This window comes from Pelodiscus sinensis, chromosome 29 (genome assembly GCF_049634645.1).
Source record: "Pelodiscus sinensis isolate JC-2024 chromosome 29, ASM4963464v1, whole genome shotgun sequence".
NCBI classification, from domain to species: Eukaryota; Metazoa; Chordata; order Testudines; family Trionychidae; genus Pelodiscus; species Pelodiscus sinensis.
In genome coordinates this window covers 12,027,438-12,053,360 of record NC_134739.1, presented here as the reverse complement: position 1 = coordinate 12,053,360, position 25,923 = coordinate 12,027,438, and the positions used below count along the sequence as shown (strand labels likewise).

At 66.4% G+C, this 25,923-nt stretch overlaps 1 protein-coding gene across 1 annotated transcript; it reads right to left on the bottom strand.

The window, feature by feature from the left end:
• Nucleotides 1–1,821: 1,821 nt before the first annotated feature.
• On the bottom strand, nucleotides 1,822–18,917 carry STAC2 (SH3 and cysteine rich domain 2). Its single transcript, XM_075911311.1, has 11 exons — nucleotides 18,683–18,917; nucleotides 9,602–9,908; nucleotides 8,377–8,474; nucleotides 7,927–8,011; nucleotides 7,436–7,548; nucleotides 7,024–7,096; nucleotides 6,754–6,815; nucleotides 6,247–6,344; nucleotides 5,854–5,905; nucleotides 4,658–4,795; nucleotides 1,822–4,244 (listed from the first exon to the last, which is right to left on the bottom strand). Exons 1-11 carry the CDS (start codon nucleotides 18,770–18,772, stop codon nucleotides 4,140–4,142), a joined length of 1,221 nt encoding a protein of 406 aa, XP_075767426.1. The 5' UTR covers nucleotides 18,773–18,917; the 3' UTR covers nucleotides 1,822–4,139.
• Nucleotides 18,918–25,923: the final 7,006 nt, after the last annotated feature.

Here is a 25,923-nt window from a genome sequence, read left to right as displayed (position 1 = left end):
CACTGCAGGGAGCGGGTTAGGGCCCCACTCCCTCCCGGGCAGGGCTGGCCCGTGGTGCCGAGGGGCAGGCAAGCTGGGGGCCACCTCTGCATGCAGGCTGGAGGGGGCATAGCCCCCCACGAGGGTGGGGGCTGTCTGCTCTCAGGGCTCCCCACGCAGAGCCCGGGATGTGACTGGGGTCTCGGTTCCCAGCTCCTGGCTGTAGCCCAGCAGAGACGTGCGCATCCCCGCCTGGCCGGAGCCCTGAGCGTGATACGTCCTGACAGGCCGGGAAGCTTCCCAGCTGCCCCCAGGTAGGAGCAGAGCCTCAGCACAGCTCCAGCCCGCTGCTCCCAATCTGTCAGCGTAGGGGGGGGGGGGCGAGCTGCAGGGGGCTGGTGAGTTGGGGTGTCAGGGGTGCTGCAAACCAGGCACATCACCAGGCTGCCCTACCTAACGTGCACACGCTGCTGCTGCCCCTACGCAGGCAAACAAACGGGGGAGGGGGTAGTATCCCACCCGTGCCAGTATCCCACCCCTGCTGCCCTAGAGCTAATCAAGGGGCCTGTCTACCCTGCTGCCCCCTGTCCCTGCTGCCCTGGCTCTGACCATTGGGCCCCTCTCCCCTTGCTCCCAGCTCTAGCAGTGGGTCCTTGCTGCAGATGCAGAAGTCAGCTCTTCTCTCCGGCACCAAAGCCGCCCTCAGCCAGCGAGGCACGTGGCTGAAGCCGCCGTTCCTGCCTGACCCCTCGTGGCCTGAAGCCTGAGATCTGCTTGACCCTGAGCTGGCCCCGCCTTGGCTAGCCACCGAGGTTATTAATAGCCGGGCTGGGTCTGTGACCTCTCCCTGCTGCGGCGGGCACAGAACTGTGCTCTGCTGCTTTTCCTCGGTGCTCAGAGTACAGGCCTGCAAGCCCGGCTCCTGCTCCTGGCGCTGTGGCTGGAAACCGAGCGCCCTGGATCCTTCGTGAGCTGCACCATTAACTGGGGGGGGGGGGGTTGCACTTGGTTCTGCTTCGGGCTGCCGTGCTGGGATTGCTCCCTTGCCCTCCTCGCGGGCCGGGTGCTGTCCCCACTGGCCTCTGCCAGGCGCCTGCAAGAGTCCTCTGCTCCACTTGCTCCTAGGCTCTGGCAGGGCTTGGCTGGTGCCAACTGGACTGATTTGCAGGACAATTGGGAAGAGACAGAGCGCGCCACATGGATTCCTTTCAGAGCATTGCCTGGCTGGGAGCAGTGGGGGGCTAGGGGAGGAGGGGCTGCAGCTCTGCCGGGTTATTTATGCGGCAGAAGCCGTGTGCCGTGAGGTGCCCCGGCTGTGCCCACTGTCCCTCTGGCCTCGGGCCACGCTATGCAGTGGGGAGCTGCTGGTGGGGGAAGGGCACCCTGTGTCTGGGGGGGGCTTGGATGGCTCCTGGTGCAGTGTGTGCAGTGCCCGGTGCCGCTGGAGGGCATTGATGGCTCTTAGCGCAGTGCCTTGTGACCCTGGCCCAACCTCCCCCCCCCCAATTACTAAAATCACCTGGCTCCATCAGGGGATGCGCCAGGTCCCAGCCCAGCTGCGGGGCGTGGCCCTGAGGTGCACAGATCCCCGTCACGCCAGCCCCTCCCGCAGCCGCCCTCCCTGCCGCTGCATCGCAGCCTGAGCCACCCTGTGGCTTTGCTCCCCGGCCGCTGTGTGGAAGAAAACATTGACGTGACGTGACGGGTGGGTGGGTGGAAAATTCCTAACCCAGGCCCGGTGATGCTAACGCAGCCTGACGGGCCCGGGCTGCCTCCTGGCACGTGGCCATAACCCAGCGCTGACGCGCCTCGGCCCATGGGACCACGCCATCCCTGGCAGGACCAGAGCTGGCCACTGGGCACGGCCAGGCCCACTTTGGCCTCTTGTGGCCATTACGCCTGCCCCCAAAGTGTGGGATCCAGGGGGCAGGGCTGGGGGGGCAGGCGGGCTGTGGGGCGGGTGGGCTCTATGGTGGGGGGAGCCCGCGACTGGGGTCACAGGAGGAGCAGAGCCAATTACCTGGCCTCATTAAGTCTTCGCCCCGCTGCCTGTGCCGGCCTCCCGGCCCCAGCGTGGCTTCGGGAAGGAACAGTTTGTTGCTTCCCTAGCTGACCGGCACCCCAGGCCTCTGGCCACCCTGAATCCCGGGTCTTTGCACCCCCTCCAGCTCACCTACCTCCGGGAGCCTTTCTCTAGAGCAGGGGAGCAAGAGAGGGGAGCGTTACCTAGTGGCTGTAGCAGGGGAGGGGGAAGGGGTTTGGGCACCGGGAGTCCTGAGGTCTAATCCAAGCTGAGGAAAAAGCCTCGGACACTGATAAACGCAGGAAAATCCGCCTTTCGTCCACCGGCTGAGGCGCTCAGGCGAGGCAAGCCAGCCGGCATAGCTCTATCTGCCACCTCCAGCCCTCCCGCTGCTCCAGGCCTCAGTTTCCCCACCCAAAGGAGGCTGGAAAAGCAGGTGCGCCCTGGTGACGGGAGGGCCACGGATGAGCTTGGGCTCAGGAAAGGCCGAAGCTGCAGGCCCGCCTCCCCTTACTGGCACAGCGACAAACCACCCAACTCAGCTCTGGACGTGACATGGGAACATTTAATGGGGGGAGGCCGGCCTGGCCGGGGACCCGGCTCTCATGCATTCTCTGTACAGGTGAGGCGGCTCCGTGTGTGTGTGGGGGGGGGGGGGGGGGGGGGTCGGCACCAGCCCTTATTGCTTCGGTGAGTGGAGCCAGGTACGTGGCCCCCGCGGGCTGCAGTGATCATGTGCACACAAGCGGGTGGGCGGGCCACGGCGAGCCCACAGATCTGCCTGCAGTGGGCATCTGTCTGGAAGCCCTTCCCCCCCCACGGCGGGGAGGGAGTCACCCCCTCACAGCACTGCAGCAGCCCCTACTGCTCCAATGGCAGCTAGACAGCGTCAGTGGGAGGGAGGTCGAGCAGGTGCCCTAGCAAACCCAGACAGTCCATGGAGTGGGGGGGGGGGGGGGGCACGAGAGAAGCTGCATGAGAAACGGGGGGGGGGGCGCAAGGCAGAAATGAGATCAGGGCTGGAGTCCTAAGGAGCATGGAATCTAGGGCCACCCCATCTCGGTACCCCCATGCCCGCTTAAGCACCAGCAGTGGCTCAGCCAGGGAAATGACTGGGGGGGGGGTCACAGCCTACTCAGCAAAGGGACGGGTACCCCACGGGGGAGGGGGGACGAGCAATGGCCCCACCTGGGCAGCGACACGGCCCCCAGCACCCCACTCCCCAGGACGACAGGGGCCTGGGCACAGCCTCGTGTTTTCACGCTGCCGCAGAGCTGGGCGAAGATTCCTGAGGTCGGCTCAGCGAGTCCACGCAGGAGCCACGGCTGCCAAAGAAGCCTGGGGGGAGGCAAGGCCCCCCCCACACACACCAGCCTGGTGGCCCAGGTGTGAAAGAAGCAGGCCTGCCCCCTGGCTTTGCCCCATTGGAGCCCAGCCCTGAGTGGTTAAAGGACAAACACGCCTCGTTTCCACGATTAAACGAACACCCGGCCGTGCCCACGCACACGCTGGGCAGGCCCCATGATCCGCCGAGCCACGAGGCCAGCCAGGAGTCCTGGGATTTCCATACATGATATGCATGCAACGGGCTGGGGGCAGCAGTATCCTACTGGGAGCCGGGGGAAAGGGGGGAACGTTGGACATATGAACTATTGCGACCCTCTCTCTGCAACACCTTGGCCAGGCGCATCCAGAGTTATCCTCCTGGAACCAGCTCAGTCTGCTGCCCACTCGGGATCAGACAGAGATGGGAATGAGGCGAAGGTTTAAACACCGCCGGGGAATCTCCTGCTACTTGCTGCACTGCGGGGCTATTGACACACGTGTGGCTGGGGAAATCGGGCACTCCGGTTACAAAAACAAAGCCAGAGGGAGTAGGATCGGGAGGGTGGGAATTAACCCCTCCATTCTGCCCTCTGCTGGCAAAGCGAGTGCCGCCAGCACGGCCTTGGTGCCAGCCTGGGTGTAGTCTCCCTCTAAGGAAACCCCGCTGAGTCCAGTGTGGGAACAATTCTAGCGGAGGTGCTCCGAGCACGGGGAAGCGGTGAGAGGCAGGCTAGTGAGTGCTGGGCTGCGGCAGGCGCGCGAGGCCCCGGCCCGCAGCCGGGAGAACGAGTCGGACGGCGCGATGGCTCCCTCAGATCTCTGTCAGCGCCTCGGCGGGCACCAGGCCGCGTTTCTTGCCACTGGTCACCTTGATGAAGCCCTCGTTCTCCTTGCTCTTCCCCACGCCCACGCAGATCTAGGGCAGGAGAGAGTCCGGGGTCATGCCTGCGGCAGTGGCGCAGAGAGGGGTGGGCGGGCAGGGGGGAGGGGCAGTTGCCCCGGGGCACCACACTGGGGGGGAGTGGGCCAATTGAGTCCCCCTCTGCTCCCCCATCACTCCCGGCTGGAGCCTCCGACCCACCTCCATGTCCACCGGCAGGTTAGTGCGTGCGGGGGCCCAACCCCAAACTGGAGGGGGCAGCGGAAGATGCAGTACAAGCTTCCCCCTCCCCCTCCCCCTCCGTCCTCCCAGGGTCAGGCTCAGCCATGCGCCTGCAGCCGAGCCCAGAGCCCCTCTGCCAGCACAAACAGCCCCCCCCGAAACCGCTCCCCGGCCAGACCTCCCTTCCCCCGCTCGGCCCCCCAGCAGACCCCCCCCCCTCCCCATACCTGGCTCTCCTTGAGGCTCATCTGTCCCTGCTCCTTGTTGCCGGAGAAGGGCCGGCAGCATTTCCAGACGCTCTCGCCCGGACGCACCCGCTGCACGAAGTTGGCCGGGAAGAAGCCCACCCTGTCGCCCAGCTTGCCCTGCGGCGACACGGCCAGGCCGTGAGCTCGGCTGCCCCCCCAGCTCGCGACACACGCTGGCCACCGCCCCCCCCAGCCACACAGCTCCAGCCCAGCCTGGTGCCTGCAGCCGGCCCGGCCTTGAGGGAAGGCTGGGGGGGCCAGTTCTCAGCCAGGCCCCAATCCCTGCCCCCCAGGGTACCCTCCCCATCCCCATCACCAAGAGGGTCCCACCTGGCAGCATGGGCCCCAGGGGGAGGCAGCCAATTTCACCTGGGGAGGGAGCAACCGTGTGAGTGCAGCCCCCGGTGGGGGTGGGGGTGGGGGGTGTTAGGATGCAGCTCCCTCTCCTGGGAGAGTCCAGCTGCCTCTCACATGCACCCTGCTACACCAGCGCTGCTGACACCCCCAGCCGACACCCCCACCCCCACACCACCCGACACCCACCCAGCTCTGCCCTCCTAGCCCAACACCCACACACACAGCCCTGCCCAACACACAGCCCTGCCCAACTCTCTCAGCACCCTGCCCCCGGTAACACTTGCACAGGGCACGGGGCGGTGCAGGGGCAGCATTGCCTGGCGTGGCGGAGGCCATGGGGTCCCAGGGCGGGGGGCACAGTGCAGGGTTTCCCCCCGCCCCCCGCTACCCCTCCTGGCAGGAGGCCAGCGACAGCCCGGCAGCATCGCACCCACGCTCCCAAAGCTGCCACGTCAGCGAGGAGGGGGCTGTCTCCATGGCAACTGGGAGAGGAAGCCAGATGTGCGTCCACATGGCCTGCGGCCGGGGGCTGCGGGCGTGCACAGGAGCGCTCGTGCGTGTGCTCGTGCGTGTGCTTGTGCGTGTGCTCGTGCGTGGAGCCTGCTGCCTGCGCTCCTGCTCTAGGGCGGCATCCGGACGTGGCACGAGGGGGTGGGGCACTCGCAGGAGGTTCCCCCCCGGGGGGGTAGATCCAGTCCCATGTTAACCCATCTACCACTTGGCCCGGCCTGGCCCCAGCCTGCCCCTCCACCCTCCCTACCAGACACCCTCCCTCCCCCCGCCACAGCTCCATCTGCCCCCCCAGCACCCTCACCCACCTTCCACCAGTCTTCATTGGAGTCGTCCACCAGCATGATCCTGTCTCCGGGTCTGGGGACAGAGACGGGGGGACAGGGTGGGGTTAGCTCGGGGGGGTTGGGGCTGGGATCCGTCGGCCCCATGACACTTCCCATCCCCCCGCACACCTGCCCGCCACGGGGTAGCTGACAGGGACGTGGTTGCCCCACTCTCTCCCGGGTCCGGGAGCCCAGCCACCCCAGGGCTGCTCGGGTGGGTCGCTGTGCGAGGCCTGAAGCCAAGACCCTGGGGCATCTGCCCGTCCCCCCCAGCCCCCATTCACGGTCTATGCGGGGCCAGCCCCTGCTCACAGCCCCCCTCCCCCCCCGGGGACCCAGGGCTGCTCAGCCTCCGCCCCAGGGACGGGCACTTACTGCAGGGGCAGGTCGTTGTGCTCCTGGGGCAGGAACTTGTAGAGAGCCACGTAGGAGTACATGGGGGAGACATCCTTCCGCGCAGAGCCCCCGGCAGCCTGCAGCGACGAGAGCCAGGGCCCGGCCCACTCACTGCCGGGACTCACGTTCCCCAGGGCCCCCGCCCCACGGCCCCCCTTGCCTGCGCCCATAGCCCCCCACAGCCCACGTCCCATCGCACCCATCGCCTGCACCCCATTGCCTGCGCCCACAACCCCCCCCCAACCCACAGCCCCACCCATCCCCACGGCCCATATCCCATCACCTGCATCTCAGCCCTGTTTCCCATGACCCCCCCCCAGCCCAGCACCACCCAGAATCGGGGAGAGGAGCGGGCCATGGGCCCAGGAGAGGCTGGGGGGCAGAAAGGAGTCTCTGGCGACACAGGAGCCAGCCTGGGGCGTGCCTGTGGGAGACAGAGGCCGGCTAGATGTGGGGGGACAGGCGTGGGCTTAGGGGGCAGCTCACCTGCTGCTCAGGGCTCTTCTCCTCCGAGCTGGCGCCTTCGCCCTCGAGGGGGGGCGTGAACACTGAGAGAGAGGGGGAGAGTCAGCCCCACGGGCTCCCCCACAGCCCCACCCCCACTCCCTGGCCAGTGCGGGGGCAGGGGGGCACGGGATGGCGCGAGGGACCCTTCAGCCCCTGGGAGAAAGGCTCCCTGAGCTCATGTCTGGCACCCCCTCCCCCAGCAAGGGGGTATTAAAGGGACAGCGCCACCCCACCGCTCCCCATGCTTACCGCTGTCACCGCAGCTCTCCTCTGCGCTCGGCGCGCTGCCGTCGCCATCCTCCCCGGCCTCGTCCTTCTCGCTCTGGGGGCGACGGAGACACCGGGGGTAGGGCGGAGACTGGCTGGGCTGTTCCAGTGCGCCCCCCGGCTCCTCCCCAGCACCAGCTGCACCCCTCTTCCCCCCGGAGTCTCCCTTCCCCACCCTGAGCGCCGCCCCTTCCCTCTTCCAGAGGGTGGGGCCAATGGATAAGCCGCCCTCACCCGCTGCTGTCAATGGCCGGAGATCGGGACAGGGAGGAGCCACCGGAAGAGGGTCGGGACGGGCGGATCCCCCCCACACAGAGTCCGTGTGCCAGGGGCTGCTGCCCGGGGGCCCCAGCAGTGGGCTCCGTGCCCCCCCCCCCCCGGCTTGGGCACGTACCAGGCTCCTGGTGGGCGACTCCGAGGTGCTGCTGAAGCTGGAGCGGTTCAGGTAGGCCAGCGAGGTGCCGTAGCGCAGCGTCTCGTAGACGGGGTCCACCTTCCCGCTGGGGCCTGCGGAGACGGGGGCCCGGGTGTCAGGGATCCCAAGCCAGCCTGTAACCCAACCGTGTGCTGGGGGACCATGCTCTGGGGGGCGGGGCTTATCACAAGGGGCGGGGCTTACCAGATGAGGGGAGGGGCCTACCAGATACGGGGCGGGGCTTACCAGGGATGGTCCTTAGCCCTCTCTCCTTGCAAGGGCTGTAATCCCCCTCCCGCCCCCCCGAAGGGAGCAGCACCCCAAGAACATCCCTGCAGTCCCCCCTACTGCTCCAGCACCACCCCAGTGCCAGTCACCCCCCCCCCGCTGCAGCTGGCATTTGGTACGTCCTGTTAAGGGCCCCGATGGCCCACCCCTCCCCATGGCCCCAGAGGGATGGGGAGACTCACCTGCAGGGGGCGTCTCCTTGGGGCTGCCCTGCTGATGCTCCGGCAGCAGGAGGGGGGAGCTGAAGTTGCGCCGGAAGGAGGTCGCCTGGCGGAGGGCGAGAAAAGCAACAGTGATGGGGGGGAATGGGGGGAGCCCCTCGGGCCCGCAGGCGGGGGCCACCACCCACCCCAGAGTCAGAGGCCCCTTCACACCGGCCGCTCTGGGACTTCACAGCCCCCCAAGGGGACACACAGATACACCCACAGGACTCCCCTAGCCTGGCCCAGCTGAGCGGCTGCAGCACCCACAGGGCTGCCAGCAGGGGGCGGTAGCGCGCCGGGTCGGCGGAAGATGGGGGGTGTCCTAGCCAGCAGAGGGCAGCAGCGTGCACCCACCCACCTGCCAGGAAATGGGGTACAGCAAAGGATGATGTTGCTCCCCCCCCCCGAACCAGCCCCGTGGATACTCACCGTCTTGCCCGGACACTGCTGGTGCGAGACCTCCTCCGAGCACCACAGGTGCACGCTCACCTTGCACGTTTTACACCGCAGGCCTTGCTTCGAATTGCCTGCAGGACACAAGCACACCCGGGGGTGAGAGGCCCCAGCCCGGTGGGGGCGGGGGCAGGGGAAGGCTGAAGGGTCTCGTGGGAGGGGGGACAAAAGCAACCAGGATGTGGGGCAGAGCCAGCCCTTGGGGTGAGACCCGTCCGGTTTCCCTGCATGCATGGAGGGAAGGGGAGAAGGGAGGAGGCAGAAAGTCTCACCCAGTTGGCACTTTCTCCGCAATATCAAGGAGGGAAGAGGAATGAAGCTCAGAGCAGGAATAGCAAGGGGGCTGTAAGTCAGCAGTGAGGGGCACCAGCAGGGCTGGGGGGCAGGGCTGGGCAGTGGGGGCTGTGTGGCAGGAGCGGGGGGCACCGGCAGGGCTGAGCTGGCAGGGACGGTGGGGCGGGAGCGGGGGGCACCAGCAGGGCTGGGCAGAGGGGGCCGTGGGGCGGGAGCAAAGGGCACAGGCAGGGTGGGGCTGGCAGGGGCCGTGGGGCGGGGCAGCGGCAGGGCTGGGCAGAGGGGGCCGTGGGGCAGGAGCGAAGGGCACAGGCAGGGTGGAGCTGGCAGGGGCCATGGGGCGGGGCACCAGCAGGGCTGGGCAGAGGGGGCCGTGGGGCAGGAGCGAAGGGCACAGGCAGGGTGGGGCAGAGGGGGCCGTGGGGCGGGGCACTGGCAGGGCTGGGCAGAGGAGGCCGTGGGGCAGGAGCGAAGGGCACTGGCAGGGCTGGGCAGAGGAGGCCATGGGGCAGGAGCGAAGGGCACAGGCAGGGTGGGGCAGAGGGGGCCGTGGGGCGGGGCACTGGCAGGGCTGGGCAGAGGAGGCCGTGGGGCAGGAGCGAAGGGCACAGGCAGGGTGGGGCTGGCAGGGGCCGTGGGGCGGGGCAGCGGCAGGGCTGGGCAGAGGGGGCCGTGGGGCGGGAGCAAAGGGCACAGGCAGGGTGGGGCTGGCAGGGGCCGTGGGGCGGGGCAACGGCAGGGCTGGGCAGTGGGGGCCGTGGGGCGGGGCAGCGGCAGGGCTGGGCAGAGGGGGCCGTGGGGCGGGAGCGAAGGGCACAGGCAGGGTGGGGCTGGCAGGGGCCGTGGGGCGGGGCAGCGGCAGGGCTGGGTTCGTTCCCCTCCGTGGGGCCGAGGCCCCGGCACCCACCTACGATGAGCTGGCGGCACAGCTCGCAGGGGCTGTGCTTCTTGAAGACGTACTCCTGGAAGCTGTGGGTGCGCAGGGGTTTGAGGGGCGCCAGGGCCCGGTGGCAGGCGCCGGGCGAGAGCTCGGCCCGCAGCAGGACGGCCTCGGCGGGCGCCGGCGGGGGGGACGGGGGCGGCAGGGGCGTGGGGGGGCTGAGCAGCACCTCGCAGGGCAGTCGCAGCTCGCTGCTGGAGCGCAGGAAGAAGTTCTCCATGCTCTTGCTGCGCAGGATGGTCTTGAGCGACAGCGAGCGCTTGATCCTCTGCATCTGGGGGGGCAGAGCAGAGACCCGGGGGCGTCAGGGGGGCCATGGAGCATCACCCCACCCCCTCCTCCTTCAGTAACCACGGCGGGGGGCACCCCACCTCCGCCTGCCAGAACCAGAATCCGGGCTTGCAGGCGCTTTCGCGTAATCTGTCAATCCCAAAGCCAAATAGCCCCGCCCCCCATCCCATAGCCACGCCCCCATCGGGCTCCTCCCCTAAAAGCACCACTCCATCCCTTAGCCACGCCCCTAATCCTTTCACTAGCTCCTCCCCCTTCCCATTCTAAACAGGGTTAAAACTCTTTGGGACAAGCCTAGGCCACTATCATGGATAGCTCCACCCCTGCCCTTAGCCACACCCACTTCCCTTGGCCACACCCACATTCATTGCCTCCTCCCTTTCCCCAACCCCACTATGCCAGCCTCACCCCCCTCGCCCCCCCCCCCCATGGTGCAGGATCTCCCCTGCTTCCTGCAGTGACCCAGGGCCCCCCCGCTACGTCTGCTCCTGGTGTCAGGAGCTAGAACCTGGGGCTTCCAGCCCACCCCTCCCCGCCAGCTGGGATAATCAACCAGGAGAGACTCCAGCCAGGCAATTAGCCAGGGCCAGGGCCCGAGATGTTCCCCGAGCTCGGCACCGCCCCACGGGCGCCCCGCTGTTCAAGCCACAGCCACACACACAAAGCACAAGCAGCCGGAAAGGGTTGAGACGCAGGCCTGCATCTGGGCCTTTGAACCCCCAGGCAGGTGCCATGTGGGGCATCAGGCACCGTCGGCACAGGTCTGGGTCCCCCTATTGCCTTGCTGCATGCGGCGTGGGGCGAGATGAGCCGAGCCCGTTCTCATTTGCACAAAGGTGGAATCCCCGGGAGCTGTTGCCAGTACAGGGCTCATGACACACAGTGGAGCAGCACTGAGCCTCTCGGGTGGGTTTCCTAGGGGCACGGCCACAGCTGCCACGATCCACGAGGCCTTTCCCATCCTGCTGCCGCAGGGCAACGCGCCCGACAGAGCCACTGCGGCTAAAATAGTCGCTCGCTGGGGCCAACGTTTCAGCCCAGCTGTGAAGGAGCCTGGCACCCAGGCCTGGCTTGTACCGCAGCCAGATCCCTCCCTCTTCTGCAGAGCGGTAGCTTGTCCCTCATGGCACGGTGCCCGGCACGGGCGTGGCAGCCCCGGGAGCTGTGGAACAGCCAGATTCTGTCTGCCTGGGCCATGCCCGCTCCCACCTCTGGTCCCCCAGCCCCCCGACCACAGTGCTCGGCCTTCCAAGGTTTAATCCAGGGTCCTGGCACCCGTCACGCCCACCGGCAGGGCAGGCCCGTGCCAGCGGGGCTCTTCTCTGCCCCCCACGGCCAGCGCGGGGCTGCAGGGCCCAGCCTGGGGGGGATTGCGCTGGGAAGAAGGGAGAGGCCTAGCAGCAGGCAAAGCCGGGGTGAAGGAGCTGCAGGGCCAGGTGTGGGGAGAGGGAGCCGTGGGGCTGGCAGAGGCCTGGCACAGCCACGTTCGCTGGGCTACTCCAGAGTCCCCTGCCCGGCTCACGCCATCTCAGCTGTGCCAGGGAGCATCCAAGGGAGGGACCCTTCTCACCAAAGGGAGCTGCATCCCCCGGTCAAAACAAGACAGCAAGACGCCTGGGCTCCCTTAGCCAGCTCTGCAGCCGATTTGTGTGAGTGTGTGTGTGTGTGGGGGGGGGGGGTGCAGAGCAATCTGGAGCAAGGCCCTTCCCCCACCCCATGCCTCAGTTTCCCCACCCAGGAGAGGCGAGTGAAGCACTTCGCGCAGCACCCTCAAGAGCGGACGAGAGGAACAGCCACCGTGCCCCTTACCTCGTACCCCTACCCTGGCACAGCCCCCCCGGGGAGGGGCACCGAACCCCGCACGCAGATGGGAACACACACTCGGCCTGGCATTTCTCAGTCCGCCCATCCCTCTGGCTGCCCCCCCCCGGCAAGCGGCCCGTGTGCCAGGGGGCTGAGGGGGCACCGCCAGGCCTCAGGGGTCTGCTCCCTCATTGTCTCCAGGCAGCCCGGGCCCAGCTCGGGGCATGGCAGCAGCGGGCAGGGCGCCGGGGCGGGTAATGTCACACCGCTTGGCTGGCTTCCCAGTCCCTCCTCGGAGAGCCGAAGGTGATTAACCGCGAGCACAGGGACTCGTCAAGAGATCTTAATTAGATGGAGGGGGGGGGGAAGATGCCAGCTGGGGGAGGGTGGGGAACAGTGCGGTCCCTAGCCTCCTGCCCACCCCCGGATCTGGTGATACCCCCCCATCCCACCACCCTGCCCCTTGCTAACCGAGCCTCAGGCTCCCCTCAGAGTCCAGCGCCCCCTCACGCCCGTCCTGCCACCCCCTCTCACGCCCGCCCTGCCATCCCCCACCCATTGTGCCGTTCCCCCCCTCACTCCTGACCTACTGCCCCCCGCTCGTCCTCACTCCCGCCCTGCTGCCCCCCACCCATCGTGCCCCCCCCACTTCTGACCTGCCACCCCCCCCCATCCTGCTGCTGCCCCTCCCCAGATGCTGGGACACAAATGGAACATGGGGGGGGTATTGGACTCAAATGGGACCTGGATCCATCCACAGAGATGGTGAGGCTACCAACCCCCCCCCCCCCCCCCCCACTTAACCACCCCTGGATTCAGGGAGCCTTCCTGCTCCCCTTTGGGGCTGCCCCTTCTTGGCTCTTCAGCCAAGCCTGGCTCATTCACACCCGCCCAGCAGCCACTGCCCCCCCCCCTCCAGCAGAAGGCACCGCTCACAGCCCCCCCCCCCCGCCCCAATCCCAGCCCCTCCCCCAGCCCAGGCCCCTCTCAGAGCTGCCCCAGGGTGACGCCTCTAAGGGCAAAAGGCCGGTTCCCAGCCATGGAAGGGGAACAGGCAGTTGGCAGCCAACATCTGCCCCCCCACTTTCCGCAGCCCCCCCCCGAACAACCCTTCTCCTGCAGGCTAGGAGTGGGGCCATGGGGGCTGGGCGGGGAGTGAGGGGCACTGGCAGGGCAGGGAGAACAGGTGTGTGTGTGGGGGGGGGGGGTGTCAGTCAATCGCCCCCCTTCTTGATGCTCAAGTGTCTGGGCAATTTCACTCTCTCACTAGCACTAAATGGACTCCCCCCCCCCCCCCCGGCCTTAAACCCATAATCCCCAGAGTCTTTCTTTAATCGCCCAACATCTGTGTGGGGCTGGGCGTCGCCAGCTGGCTGCTTGGGAGGCTGGAACCGTCCGCGGGTCCCATCAGGTTCTCCCCAGAGCGACGCCTTCGGCTGGTTTCATCCCCCCCGTGTCCCTTCCAATCCCACCCCCCTGCTGGCGCCGACGAGCCCCAAGGCTGCGGGGGGGAGGGGTTAAGTCTCAGGCAAGCCCCAAGCCTGGGGGGGGGAGAGGGGTTAAGTCTCAGGCGAGCCCAAGGGCTGTAGGCGCTGTTCTGCTTTGTCCTGTAGGTCCAAGCGGCACGGTGGTTTGTTATTGTAGGGTTGCGGGGCGCAGCTCCCTGCCCCGTTTATTGTAGGGTTGCTGGGGAGGGCTGGGCCGTGTCTCCCATCAGGCTACTCTCATAGGGAGGGGTGGGGGGTGGAGAGGGTGTCTCAGGAGGATGGTAAATGACAGCGAGGACACAGATTCCCCCCCCCCCCCCCCCGATGCTTCCTGGCTCTCCCCGGGCCCTTTGACTGGCTGCTCACAAGAGGAGCCCGAATCCAAGCCGGCCTGCGAGGATGCGAGAGACGCTCACGAGGCCCGGGCAGGTGGGGGGGGGGGGGACAAGACGCCATCCACAGTGCTCGCTTTTATCCCTCCGCCGCTCCCCCGAGCCTGCCCGCGCCACGGCTGCTAGGAAGCCCGAGATTCTTTGACACCCAGCCCCACCCCGGATCTATTTTTAACCTGCCCTAGATGCTGCTGCACAGAGCGGCGGAAAAGGCAGGCGCGGCAGAGCAGAGACGGGATGAGCCCGCAGCGCTGCCCCCCCCCGGCCATGAGCCTGCCCCCCTCCGGCCAGCATGTGCCCCTCCAGCCAGCATCCCCGGGAGCGAAGGTGTGACCAGCCGGAGGGAGGCACAGACACAAGCCCCTGCCCCTAGAGGGGGCCAGTGAGCCTGACATGACTCCTCCACCAGGAAAGTGCCCTGGGGTGGGGTAGGGGGGCCCCAGGGGCTGTGGAGGGCATATAGGGAACACCCCTCCCCCCGAGAGACCTGGCATCCTCCACTCCACCCCATGGGCGCCAGCGGGACTAGAACCAGCGGCCCCTTGCCCTGAGCTGGGAGGATGCAGAGCGGGGCAGCCAGCAGAGGGAGACAGAGCGCCCCACAATGGCTCCAACCCAGGAGCCAAACGTCAGGAGATGTTCCAAACCCGGCACCTGGTCCCAGCTTTGCCGAGTGGGTCCCCCCACCACGCAGCCCCCATTCCTCCGGACAAACGTTGCCCCGCCCCGGGATGACCCAGGGCAGCCCCCCCCCAGCGCCACCTCAGCTCAGGGGAGGGGGCAGACGCCCCTCTGTGCCTCCCCATGGGCCAGCTCTGAGAACCGGGGCAGTGACATTTGCCCCCCCGGATCAGAGGGGAGAGGGTCTCATGGCGCTGCAGATGCAGGAGGGGGCATGGCCGGGATTCGGCCGAGGGGTGCCCAGCGGCAAAGGCAGAGGAGCCATGGCCGGCTGCGCATGGGCCTGCCCAGAGAGTGGATCCGTGCCAGGCTCCCTCCTCCAGCCGTACCAAGTGCTGGCCTGGCCCTGGCAACTGAACATCCAAGGGGAGGGGGTAGGAGGTGCAGGGTGGCAGGGATCCGGCCGTGGATTCCCCAAACACACTGCCAGGCCGGGGGCCGTGTCCCACACATCAGGGAAAGGGGAGGCAGCTGCTCGGCTCTTTATAAGGGTTTTAACTGGCGAATGGATGTGCCTCGCAGGGAGGCGTATTAGACACACCCACCCCCCTTTCCCCACGGAGCGATGAGCTACAAGAATCTCCCCTGCCCCCCCCCCAGCAGGTCCCCCCTCCCCCATTCTCCCTCCTCGCCACATCCTGCTCCCATCAGCCCCTCCTCCAGCAGCTGCAGAGGCCTCCCCCAAAGGGAACTGGGATTCCCACCCCTCTGGCCTGCTGCCTGGGGAAATAAAGGCCTTAAAAGGGAGACAGTCAGGGCAGAGATCCCAGGACTGATCAGCCCCTGGCGGGGAGGGGGGAGTAAGCAGGCTGGAGAAGGCAGGGGATCCCTGGGGAGCCCGGGGAGACGCGAGGGTGCAGGGGGCAGTGCCGATGCTGAGCTGGGCTTGCGCATGTCACCCCCAAGGTCTCATCTCTGGGCCAGGCAGGGGCGCAGCTGGGGAGATCCAGGGGCGGGAACGTCAAGGCCCAGCCAGCCCAGGTCGGCAGACACCCGTTACCTCCGCAAGGCAGCCGGCCGGGCAGGGGAACGGCAGCCCCAAGGCCCCAGAGGAAAGCGTCGGGTGTGGATCCCATAGTTTGGGGGCTCGCACCAGGCCCATCCTGTAACCAGCCTCCAGATCCTCTTCCCAGTCGCCCTGCTGAGGCGAAACGCTGCTCCAAGGGCCATCGGGGTCCAATGGGGGGAGGGAGACTCTGGGTTTACGTGGGGGCTGCTTCCAGCCAGCCCATCCCCACAGACTCTGGCCCCTTCTCCGCTCCCCCATCCCCTCAGGGCAGGTCAAGGAGCTCGGCCACAGCATGGACTGTGGGGTCGGCTCCCTGGGGTCCCCACTGCTGCACTGAGCCAGGCTGCCCCAGATCTGACTTAGCCTCATGCCACCCCCCCCATGTACCCCCCACTCCCTGCCATGTAGCATGGGGCACAATGACTGCAGCCTCTCTCTCAGCAGCCACCCCAAAACCAATCCCCCCCCATGCAGCTCCCTGTTTGAGACCAGGCTGAAGTTGGGGGGAGTTTTTACACCACTGATCCAGCATTTTCTTGGGGTCCCCTGCTGGGCAGGGGCAGCGACTGCACCCCCCACCTGGCAGAGTCCTGCTTCAGGAAGCAGATCAGGGCGGATTCTGCGCCCAAGCCTCTTTCCCGCTGCCCCCCACGCAGGGAATCCCCAGAGGCAACCTGGCCCCACATGCCCCCTTCCCTGGACAGGGCCGGAAAGGCTCTCATTGAGAGGGCAGCTGGCACACTGATTGGAGGGACAAGGGGGTGGAGGATGCCAACCTGCCTGGGTGGGCAGAGGGTGGGCAGCCGGCAGGATGGCGAGGAGGGGACAACCAGGCAGCATGCGGAAAGAGCAGGTGGGTCCCTGCTGATGGGCAGCCAGGGGCCCGGAAAGCCGCTCTCTGGGCACATTGCATCCACCCTCCCCGGCGCGGGAACGGTCAGGGCCTGCCCTGGGCCAGGAGAAATCCCCCCCCCCCACACACCTGTCTCCTGGGCCCGAGGCGTAGGGATGGTCTATGCGGTCACCGCGAGGCACCCACAGCAGCGACAGGCCTGGTGGAAACACTTAGGCCTCGGCCCTTCCCGGGTCTCTAAATGGAGTTGCCCCCCCACTTGGAGGGTATGGGGGGCAGGCAGAGCAGATGGCAACCTGGGCCAAGACAGAGCAGAGGCAGCGCCCGGGTGGTCGCCCCTCCAGAGCCTTTCGCGGGTGCCCAGATCGCTGCGCCGGCAGGGGAGTCACTGGGTCCCGCTGCAAAAAGCCTCCGGCCCCTCTGCTCATTACACGCCGGCAGCAGCAGGGTGCCCTGTATGCTGAGTGCTTGGGCGGCCACCCAGGAGAGTCACACGCTGCTCAGCTGCTGAGCAGAGCGCCCCCAGCCAGCAGCGGGTGTTTCTACGGGTGGTGCACGTCCGCACAGGCCACACTGCGCAGAACATTTATTCCGCACATGGATGCAAGCAATTAGAGGGAACACTGGGGGGCACCAGCGGGATTTTACTTCAACCAGCCCCCAAAGTGCCCCAGTTCAGTCCCTGCCACTCGGACGGACGACAGGCTCAGAGCCTGCTGCAGCCACCGTGGCCGACCCGGTTCGCAGACCGGGGCCCACATCGCGTGAGGAACGCTCCTGCGGCCGAGGGCTCACAGCAGGGCCTGCTGCCCCCAGGACCACCCCCCCGATACAGAGTGGGGGGGCAGCCCCTACCCCAAGGGTCCCAAAGGCACTGCCGGAGACAGCTCATCACTCAAGTCTGGCTTCCAACCGTGGTTCGAACACGCCGCAGGGAGACCCCAGATGCTACCTGCCCCATCCAAGCCATGTGCCATCTCTGGGGATCCTGTATGGTTCTGGGGTGAGTTGGAAGTGAGGCTTCAGTCCCCCCCAAAACCAATGCCTCTGGAATGTACGCCCAGCCCCCCGCACCCTCGGCCTCCAAGCTGTGGGCCCACCCCCAGCCCACACTTCCAGGGTATGGGCCCAGCCCCCCCAAACCCTCAGCCTCCAGGTTGTGGGCCCAGCCCCACAAAAAACACATGGCCTGCAGGCTGTATGCCCAGCCCCTAAACGAGTCACAAACACACAGGATCCATTTTACTCCAGCCACATGCCAGAGCGGGGTAGCGACGGGCACCAGCCAGACACACCCGAGCCACGGACAGCACCTCTCGCGAAAAGGAAGCCAGGCCTGAATCCACTTGCGTTTACACTGGCATCCAACCAGCATCACTCCACAGGCACCCACCAAGCCGTCCTACGCCAGGGCGAGAGCAAAGGCAGCAAATCGCACCCCGAACGTCCCTCCTTTCCGACCCTCTGCTTGTGTCACGGCGGCACTGAGCCCCCCCGCCACGAGCCCCTGTAAAATCTGCTCCCCCTTTTCCTTCCAGCCCAGCAACCTACCAGGACTCCGCTCCTGCCTTACGCCCCGGAACTGCATGGGCTCCCCGCAGTTCTAGTACGTCAAACTGGGGGAGTCCAGACAGGATGGGGGGGGGGTAAGAGGCCTGGTTTCTGCACCAGGTCGGTCCCTGTCTGCTGGGTTTGCTCGAAGTGTTTTGAATGAAGCCTGAAGCAGTGACCCCTCCCCTTCCAAATCCCCACGTGTAAATCTCCCACTGAACTCCTCGTCCTCTGCCCCCCAACATCCCCAGGGGCTCTCCCCTCTCCGCTCCGGCTGCTGCAACGCCAAGGTGATGCCAAAGAGGCCTCCCATGAAGCTTGGGGGAGAAGAGATCCCCTTGCCGCAGCGCTACCCTGCCTCTTGCCAGACCCCGGCACCCTCCCCACCCTGCCCGGCCACAAGACACCCCACCCCTGGAGTGCCCCATCCCCGGTTATGCAGGGGGAAGCAGAGGCGTCCCAGCTGTTCTCTTGGAAACCCCATTTGGCTGAGGCCAGGAGCGAAGCCAGATGCCAAGCTCCAGGCGCTGGCAGGTTTTTTGTTTTTTTTTTGGGGGGGGGGGGAGAAGAATACAAGCAAAACAATCCCTCTCCCCATCCCCACCCATTGAGGAGTTTAAGCATCATCTGGTGCAGCAAGAGGGGGCAGGTCTCTGTCAGGGCAGCCTCCTGGGTCGCCCCGCAGGAGGATCAAGCTAGTGCCAAGGGGGCGCTCAGCGAGAGCCCCCGCCAGCCCCCCAAAGGGGCCGCTCGTCCCTCCCCGCGGCCGCTGACAAGCCAAAGTGCCCCGGGGCAGGCGGCGCTCCGAGCGGGGCAGGCGTGCGCCCCCCGGCTGGAAAAGGGCCCATTGGCACCGCGCAGGACGCGCGTCGGGGGGGGGGGGGGAAGAGGAAGGGGGGCAGAGGAGTAAAGGGGGGGCTGCAAGTCAACGTCTCTCCAGGCGGGTGGGGGGCAGAGGCAGGCGTCCGGGCTCCGCGTTACCTTGGTCTCCTGCGGGCTGGCGAAGGTGCCCGGGCACCGCTGGGCATCTGCGCCCTGGGGGTCGTTCTCCTTCTCCGTCAGCTCCGTCATGGTGCGGGCGCCACTGGGGCACGAGGGGGAGGGAGACAGACCCCCCCCCCCTTGCTGGCTTGGGAGAATAAACCCCCCCCCGCCCGAAGGGGGGGCGCGGCCCCGGCTCCCCCCCTGCTCCCACTTGGAGAGAAAACTTCTCGGTCGCCGCTTTAATGCAACAACCCCCCCGAGCCGAGCGCAGAAAACCCCGCCCCCGCGCCGGGCTTGTCCTCTGCAGCCGCCCCCGGCTCTGCCCCTGGCCCGGCCCGGCCGCTCCGCGCTGGGCGCCCGATCCCCGCGCTCTGAGCCGCCGCCGCACGCTGCGCCCAAGTTTGATTTAGGAGGCTGCCTGGCTCCGCCCCCTCGGCTTTACGAGAAGTTCATTAACCTCGCTCGCTCATTGGCTATGCTAATCCAGAGGCAGCCGCCGCCCGCCCATTGGCTCCCTGCGAGGGGGTGGAGCTGCCCCCCCCCTTCCCGCACCGTGGGAGCCGGGGCTCTCGGCTCTGCAGGGGGCCCCCCCGTCGGCAGCTGGTCAGTTTCAGAGCAGACCTAGGAAGGGGGAGGGCTGTCCTGGCTGGATGGGGGGGCTGCCGCATCCCCTGGCTGGATTGGGGGGGGGCTGCCGCATCCCCTGGATGGATGGGGGGGGGGGCTGCCGCATCCCCTGGCTGGATTGGGGGGGGCTGCCGCACCCCCTGGCTGGATGGGGGGGGCTGCCGCACCCCCTGGATGGATGGGGTGTCTGTCCATCATAGCCAGGGTTCACCATTTGGGTCGTGGCTCTCAGCCCCCCCACCCCATATTGTTCCAGCCCCTCTGCCAGGCTGTGTGTCAGTCTCTTCCGTGGGATCAGGTGTTTTTTGGGGCGGTACCCCCAGATCTATCCTCACCCCCCTATTCTCCCTTCCACTCCACAGATACTCTTGCTGCCAGCTGCTACTGTGCATTGTTGGAACACACACACACACACACACCCCGGCCTGGGCCAGCGGGGTCCCTCATATCCAGTGAATTTGGAGGGGCAAGGGGTTCTGTGGAAGCATCTCCCCTTTTTTAAGGTGGAATTTTTTTCCTCGCTGCCTGCTTTCAGCAAGATCTAAAATCCCCCAGTGGGGCAGGCGGTTCTCTTTTCCGTCCCCGAGAACAAGACCCGTCCCCTGCTGCCTTAACCTTCACCCCCCTTGCGCCCCACTTTCTGGTTGTCTGTGCCATGTGCCACAAGTCAGGCCTCTTCTCCCCCTCCCCCAGCCTGCCTCCGGCTAGGCCCAGCTCCCAGACATCTGCTCACGGATGCCGCCTGGCTCCTTGCGAACAATGAGATCACTGGCAGGTTCTCAGCTGCCGTGTGGGGCTGCCGGCTGAGACTGATGGGGGCACAGGGAGGACACAGGGCCCTGTGCGGTGCTGAGCACCGGAGAGTGGCTTTTCCTGGCTCCTTTGCTCTCCACCCGCCCCCACCCTCCCCGGCCGCAGGCTTCTCTTGCTCAAGCCGGTGGCATCCGCCTGATGACTTCACCAGGCCTATTCTTGTGCCTACTCTGCTGCCCACCATCTCTACTCATCCGCCAGCCTCTGAGCATGTCTCAGCATAGTAACCCGACCAGGCATAGTAACCTGGCATCAGCCCTGCGTGCCTGGCAGGTTTGCCCTCCTGCAGGACAACTTCCTGCCCTGTCTTGGCCTTCCCCTTTCAGGCATCACCTGGGCCCTCCGAGGTCAGCAGAGGGGCAGCGAGGGGGAAGGTTCTGTCCAAAGGACAGTGACAAGAGCTGCCCCTTCTCCTCCAGCAAGTTGTGAGTCAGTGGTAGAGCCAGGACAAGCAACCCTCCCTGCCTGCTGGTGTCCAGCCCCTGTGGCCCTCCGAGTGGTTAGATCGTGTGAGCCCCCCTCCCCTCCCCGCCCGGCAGAAATACAGTCCCTGGGTTTTGAAGACGAGAGACCTGGGCCATTTTGTGATCAGTGACAAGAAGGGCGGAGAATTGTGTGTCTGTGTGTGTGTCTGTAGCTGGGATCTACTCAGCCCACACGGGGCTGGGGTGTTCTCCACACAAACGCAAGGGTAACGTGTGTGGAACATACCAGCTCTTTTCTCTCTCCCGCAAGGCTCTGCTCCGAGCACCCCACACTGGGGACAGGAGAGAGGGGCAGTAGACCCAGCTCCCAAGGGCGAGTAGGCACCTAATTCACTGATGCCTGAGTTCCGATCACCTCCACCTCACCCTGGGCTGTTCTGAGCGGTGGCTGCCCTGGTAGTTAAACTGGCAGGGCTGCGGGGCTTAGGGGGGGCGGATTTTTCACACACCCACATGACAGAGCTATATTGATCTCAGCTGGAAGTGCAGCCAGGCCTCTGAAACCCTATCAAAAAGTGGAGTCGCCCCCTATCCGCAGCCTGTCCAAGGCCTGGTATCTATTTGAAGACACCCCAGCAGAATTCGGTGCTTTTTTGTGGAGAAAGCCACATCTGGGTTCTTCCCCAAGCGAAATCGCCCAGTGGCATGCTGATACATCCCACCACTGCCTCCAGAAGCCATTGGGAGGCCACGGGCGCAGGGGAGCATGGAGGCCACGTCCTAATTGCCAGGTGGGGGGAAATTCAGGGGGTGAACGACTAAGAGGCAGGACCACGCCCCCCGCCACTCCAAACGAGAGGCGGATTCTCTGGTTTGACGCAGCCCCGGGCGGAGGACGTGTCTTACAAGCGTCACTGCCCCCAGTGCCAAGCAAAGGGCTGATTTACGGCGCTGACGAGCCATTTAGTCCCATCCGTCAAAGCCAAGGGAATTAAAATGCACCAGAGCCCCTTGTCTTGCTTCAGTCATCGCCGAGACAGGAGGCTTTTTACGAGACGTCCCTGGCAGGCGTTGGTTAGATTCTCAGCCTCCAGCTGCTCCTGCTGGTCTCAGGGGCGCGGGGGATTCTACAGCCTGGGCCCTGGAAGCCTTGGACAGGCCAGTCCTGGGGGGTCGCAGCGAGCGCTGCAGGATTCGGACACTCTGGGACACGCAGCGTGCTGGGAATCTGACCCCTTGGGCCCCAATCTGCTCCCCTCTCCCTATGTGGAGTAGCACCCTACTCCAGCAGCCGGCCCAGGAGAATGGACTGAATGGAGCTCCCCCCTCCCATGTGTAGATTTCAGGGCTCTAAATCTCCTTAGCCCCAGGATAAACTGGGGAGAAAATTCTTCTGGCTTGAGCTCCAGCCCAACGTTCCGGGAGAGCCATGTGGCCTGGAGCAAGCGACTCCGCCATGTCCTTGGAGGCGAGCGCCCCCGGCTGCCAGGAATTTGCCATGTCTCCACTGCCTGCATTGGTCACACACTGGACAAGGCGCAGCTGGATTCAGGGTCAGAGCGGAGCAAGGCCTCCTGCAGTGGAAATATTGGGGGGAGGGAGGGGCTATGTTCCCACCCTGAACATGTCACACGGTCTTTAACTGCTGCTGGCGCCAGCTGGGCAACCGGCCAAGCCAGGGCCCAAGAGAGAGACCCCACCATGTCCCAGGCAAGGCAGCTTTGGCTGGAGTCGGGCTCCATTGCTCCTCCATCGTGCTCTGCTCCTGGGCTCCAAATGCAGCAGCCTCCCTTGGAGGGAAAAGCTCAGGCAGCGGGTGTGACGGCGTGTTGGGGGTCCCCCGTCTCCTGCACCCCGAAATGGCACAAACAGACTGCACCAGCCGGTGGAATAGAGGAAGTTTATTGCCTCTCCAGGATACAGCACAGCACAGATGTAGTCTGGTCACAGAGCTGGGCTAGGATGCCTCAGGCCCCCTTGAGATGGGGGAGACTGGGCCCCTAAACTCCAGCCCCTTTCCCTAGGCTGTCTCCTCCATGCTCCCAGACAGCAACTAACCAACACCCTTTCAGCCCTGCCCCCCAGCCAGGGCAGCATCCACCTTCCTTTGTTCCTCTCCATGGGGGGTGTCTGGCCATACCGGTTGAGAGGTCCCTTTGCATAGTGACTCATCCTGTTTTGCTGGGTCGTGGTACCCACGGCAGCCAGGGGGGGTTACCCCAGAGCCAGCAGCATAGAAACCAGCCAGGTACCCCCACTACGTCACAGCGGGTTAACAGCCCCCGGAGTTCGACCCATTTGGTCCCTCGTCTCTCGCGCGCTCTCTGCTCGCTCTCCCTGCCGGCGAGCGTCAGCCGAGGAGCCACCAGAGCTCAGGCTTCGCTCGCAGCTCGTCCGTCTCTTCCCGCCGCTCCCCGGCATCCCACGGCCTGGCCGGCAGACCCCGTTCCCAGGCCCCTCGCAGAGAGATGGGCACAGGCAGCAGCTGCATCTGGCTTTGGAGCCGAGGGGCGTTTTCTTTCCTGGCGACGGGGGAGGCCGAGGGTCTCCATCCGAGCCGGGTAAATCCTATAGAGATGCCCCCATGGGCAGGTTGTTCTATGATTGTCCACTGGGGGGAGGCGGGTCTTGCCCCTTCCTCTGGTGCTGGGGGCTGATACAGGCTGGCTGTAGAGTTGCCACCCAACCAGATTTTCCCAGGACTGACCCTTTTTTAGGCAGCTGTGCTGGGCAATCAGGTCGGCTTCCCAGGCCCTTAAAAGGCCCAGGCTCTGTCAGCCACACCCCTGCTGGCTCCCCCAGCTCCTCCTGGCCTGGGGAGCATCAGCTTGGAGGCAGGCAGGCCCCTCCCCGCCAGCCCCTTCCTTGGTGGCTCTGCTGTGAGCCAGCGGCGGGTGTGGGGCTACGGGGCAGGGCCTGTGGGTTGCAGACAGGGGCAGTGCAAGGGGGGTGTACTGCCCCAGCTCGGGCCCAGATGCATCCCGCCCCGCTCCCAATGGAGGGCGCCCTTCCGCCGCAGGAGGCCAGCGGGCCGGTCCCAGCCATAAACTCCTGGGGGAGGAGACATCCCCGCGCCCAGCTCCAGCAGGGGCGTCTGAGCCAGACTCCCCGGGGGGGGGGGGGTTCTCCCCCAGCCGGGCTGCAAGCGGGTCACCAGCGCCGCGTTTGCTGCATCAGCACCCGGCTGGCGTCACAGGCCCGGCAGGTGTCAGCGGAAGCGGCCCCCGCCTGGCTACACGGAGCCGCTGCCCGAGTTATACCCGCGGCTTGGCAACTGCAGTGCAGCCTCCCGCAGACAGCGGCCGAGCAGGGCCGGGGGGGATCCGGGGGCGGGGGCGGTGCAGCCCAACCCCCCCCCCCCCGGGTGCAATGGGCATCGGTCATAACACGGGCACGTCCAGCTCCTTCCAGCCACGGCCCCCCACGCAGAGACAAAGGGGCGGAGTCCCGCTCGCAGCATCTCCTGCAGGATAACAGCTGGGCTGCCCAACCCCAGCACCCCTGAGCGACCCTACCATAACAAACCGGACCCCCCCGTCTGCAGCACCCGCGAGCGACCCTACCATAACAAACCGGACCCCCCGTCTGCAGCACCCGCGAGCGACCCTACCATAACAAATCGGACCCCCGTCTGCAGCACTCGCGAGCGACCCTACCATAACAAACCGGACCCCCCGTCTGCAGCACCCGCGAGCGACCCTACCATAACAAACCGGACCCCCCGTCTGCAGCACCCGCGAGCGACCCTACCATAACAAACCGGACCCCTCGTCTGCAGCACCCCCGAGCGACCCTACAATAACAAACCACAGCCCATCCAGCACTGGTGGACTGTCTGCACTGGAAGCTTTTGGAAAAGGGGAGCTGCTCTGTGGAGACGGAGGACGAGTTGGGAGCGGGGAGGAGCCCCGCCAGGCCAGCGGTTTGAACTCAGCCCCGGCTGGCAGCAAACAGTGCTGCCCCCTGGTGGCAGGAATCAGGGCCCTGTGCATGGGGGGGGGGGGAGAATGACAGCGCTGCCCCCTGGTGGCAGGAATCAGGGCCCTGTGCATGGGGGGGGGGGAGAATGACAGCGCTGCCCCTTGGTGGCAGGAATCAGGGCCCTGTGCATGGGGGGGGGAGCAGCATTGCCCCCTGCTGGCGGGAATCAGGGCCCTGTGCATGGGGGGGGAGGAGCGCACAGCGCTGCCCCCTGCTGGCGGAAATCAGGACCCTGTGTGTGTGGGTGTAAAATGAGGTGGCAGCCAAACCCAGAATATCTACACCAGGCTCAGGAAAACCCCATCCCCTCCCTCCTCCTCCTCTTGCTCTTCCTCCTCCCCCCCCATCCTCTGGTTGAGAGCAGGGGCCCATTATTCCAGGGGCCACAAGGCAATTCCCTGCTCCAGGGGCTGAGATCTAAATAGGCAGGAGAGCAGGGGACAGACTTGCCTCCCTGGGTCAGAGGCCAGGCTGGGAACAGAGCCCTGGTCTCTGTCTCCCCGGCCATGCTGCTAGTTACGGTACCCCTGCCAGCTCTCCAGTCACCCACAGAGCCCTCCAGGGGCAGCAGGCCCAGCATTCCTCATGTAGAATCCCCTCCCTTCCTTGGGAGGGCGAACGGGGCTCCCAGGCGCTGCCGGTGTGGGGCTGGCCGGGGCCTGGCGGGCACAGCTTAGCCATCTGAAGCCAGAGAGGTGCTGGCTTGATGCCCCCTCCCAGCAGGCCAGAGAGAGCGGGGTGGGCACTCTGCAGCCCCAGGGGTCACAGCCACAAGAGTAGCCCCTCGGTGGGGCAGTCCAGGGGGCCCAGAGACCCAGCTGAGCCCAGAGTCCAGTCCCGCTGGGCTGACACAGCTGGGGAGCGTGGGGAGCCTCCATGGAGCCACATAATCCAGCACAGCCTGGGAGCCAGAGGGAACCGCTGGGCCTGTTTGCAGCTGAAGCCCCTTGTGCATCCAGAGCAGCCCCAGCGTCCTCTCCTGCAGGGAACACCCCGAAATCAGCCTTGGGGCTCCAGGCTCTTATGGAGTCTCCAGCTTGGCTCGGGGCTGCCCCCCACGCACACACACCCTGCCTGGCTCCAGGCTGCCCCCCACGCACACACACACCCTGCCTGGCTCCAGGCTGCCCCCCACGCACACACACACCCTGCCTGGCTCCAGGCTGCCCCCCACGCACACACACACCCTGCCTGGCTCCAGGCTGCCCCCCACGCGCACACACACCCTGCCTGGCTCCAGGCTGCCCCCCACGCACACACACACCCTGACTGGCTCCAGGCTGCCCCCCACGCACACCCAGCCCCTGCCTGGCTCCAGGCTGCCCCCCACGCACACCCAGCCCCTGCCTGGCTCCAGGCTGCCCCCCACGCACACACACCCTGCCTGGCTCC

What these genes read in the sequence shown, in the direction of transcription:
- STAC2 (XM_075911311.1), bottom strand. Translation starts at nt 18,772, where the DNA reads ATGACGGAGCTGACGGAGAAGGAGAACGACCCCCAGGGCGCAGATGCC. An exon ending in AGTCGCCCACCAGGAGCCTG is followed by an intron (nt 7,097 to 7,435) that starts GTACGTGCCCAA and finishes CGTCGCCCCCAG; the next exon opens with AGCGAGAAGGACGAGGCCGG. An exon ending in GGAGAGCTGCGGTGACAGCG is followed by an intron (nt 6,816 to 7,023) that starts GTAAGCATGGGG and finishes CCTCTCTCTCAG; the next exon opens with TGTTCACGCCCCCCCTCGAG.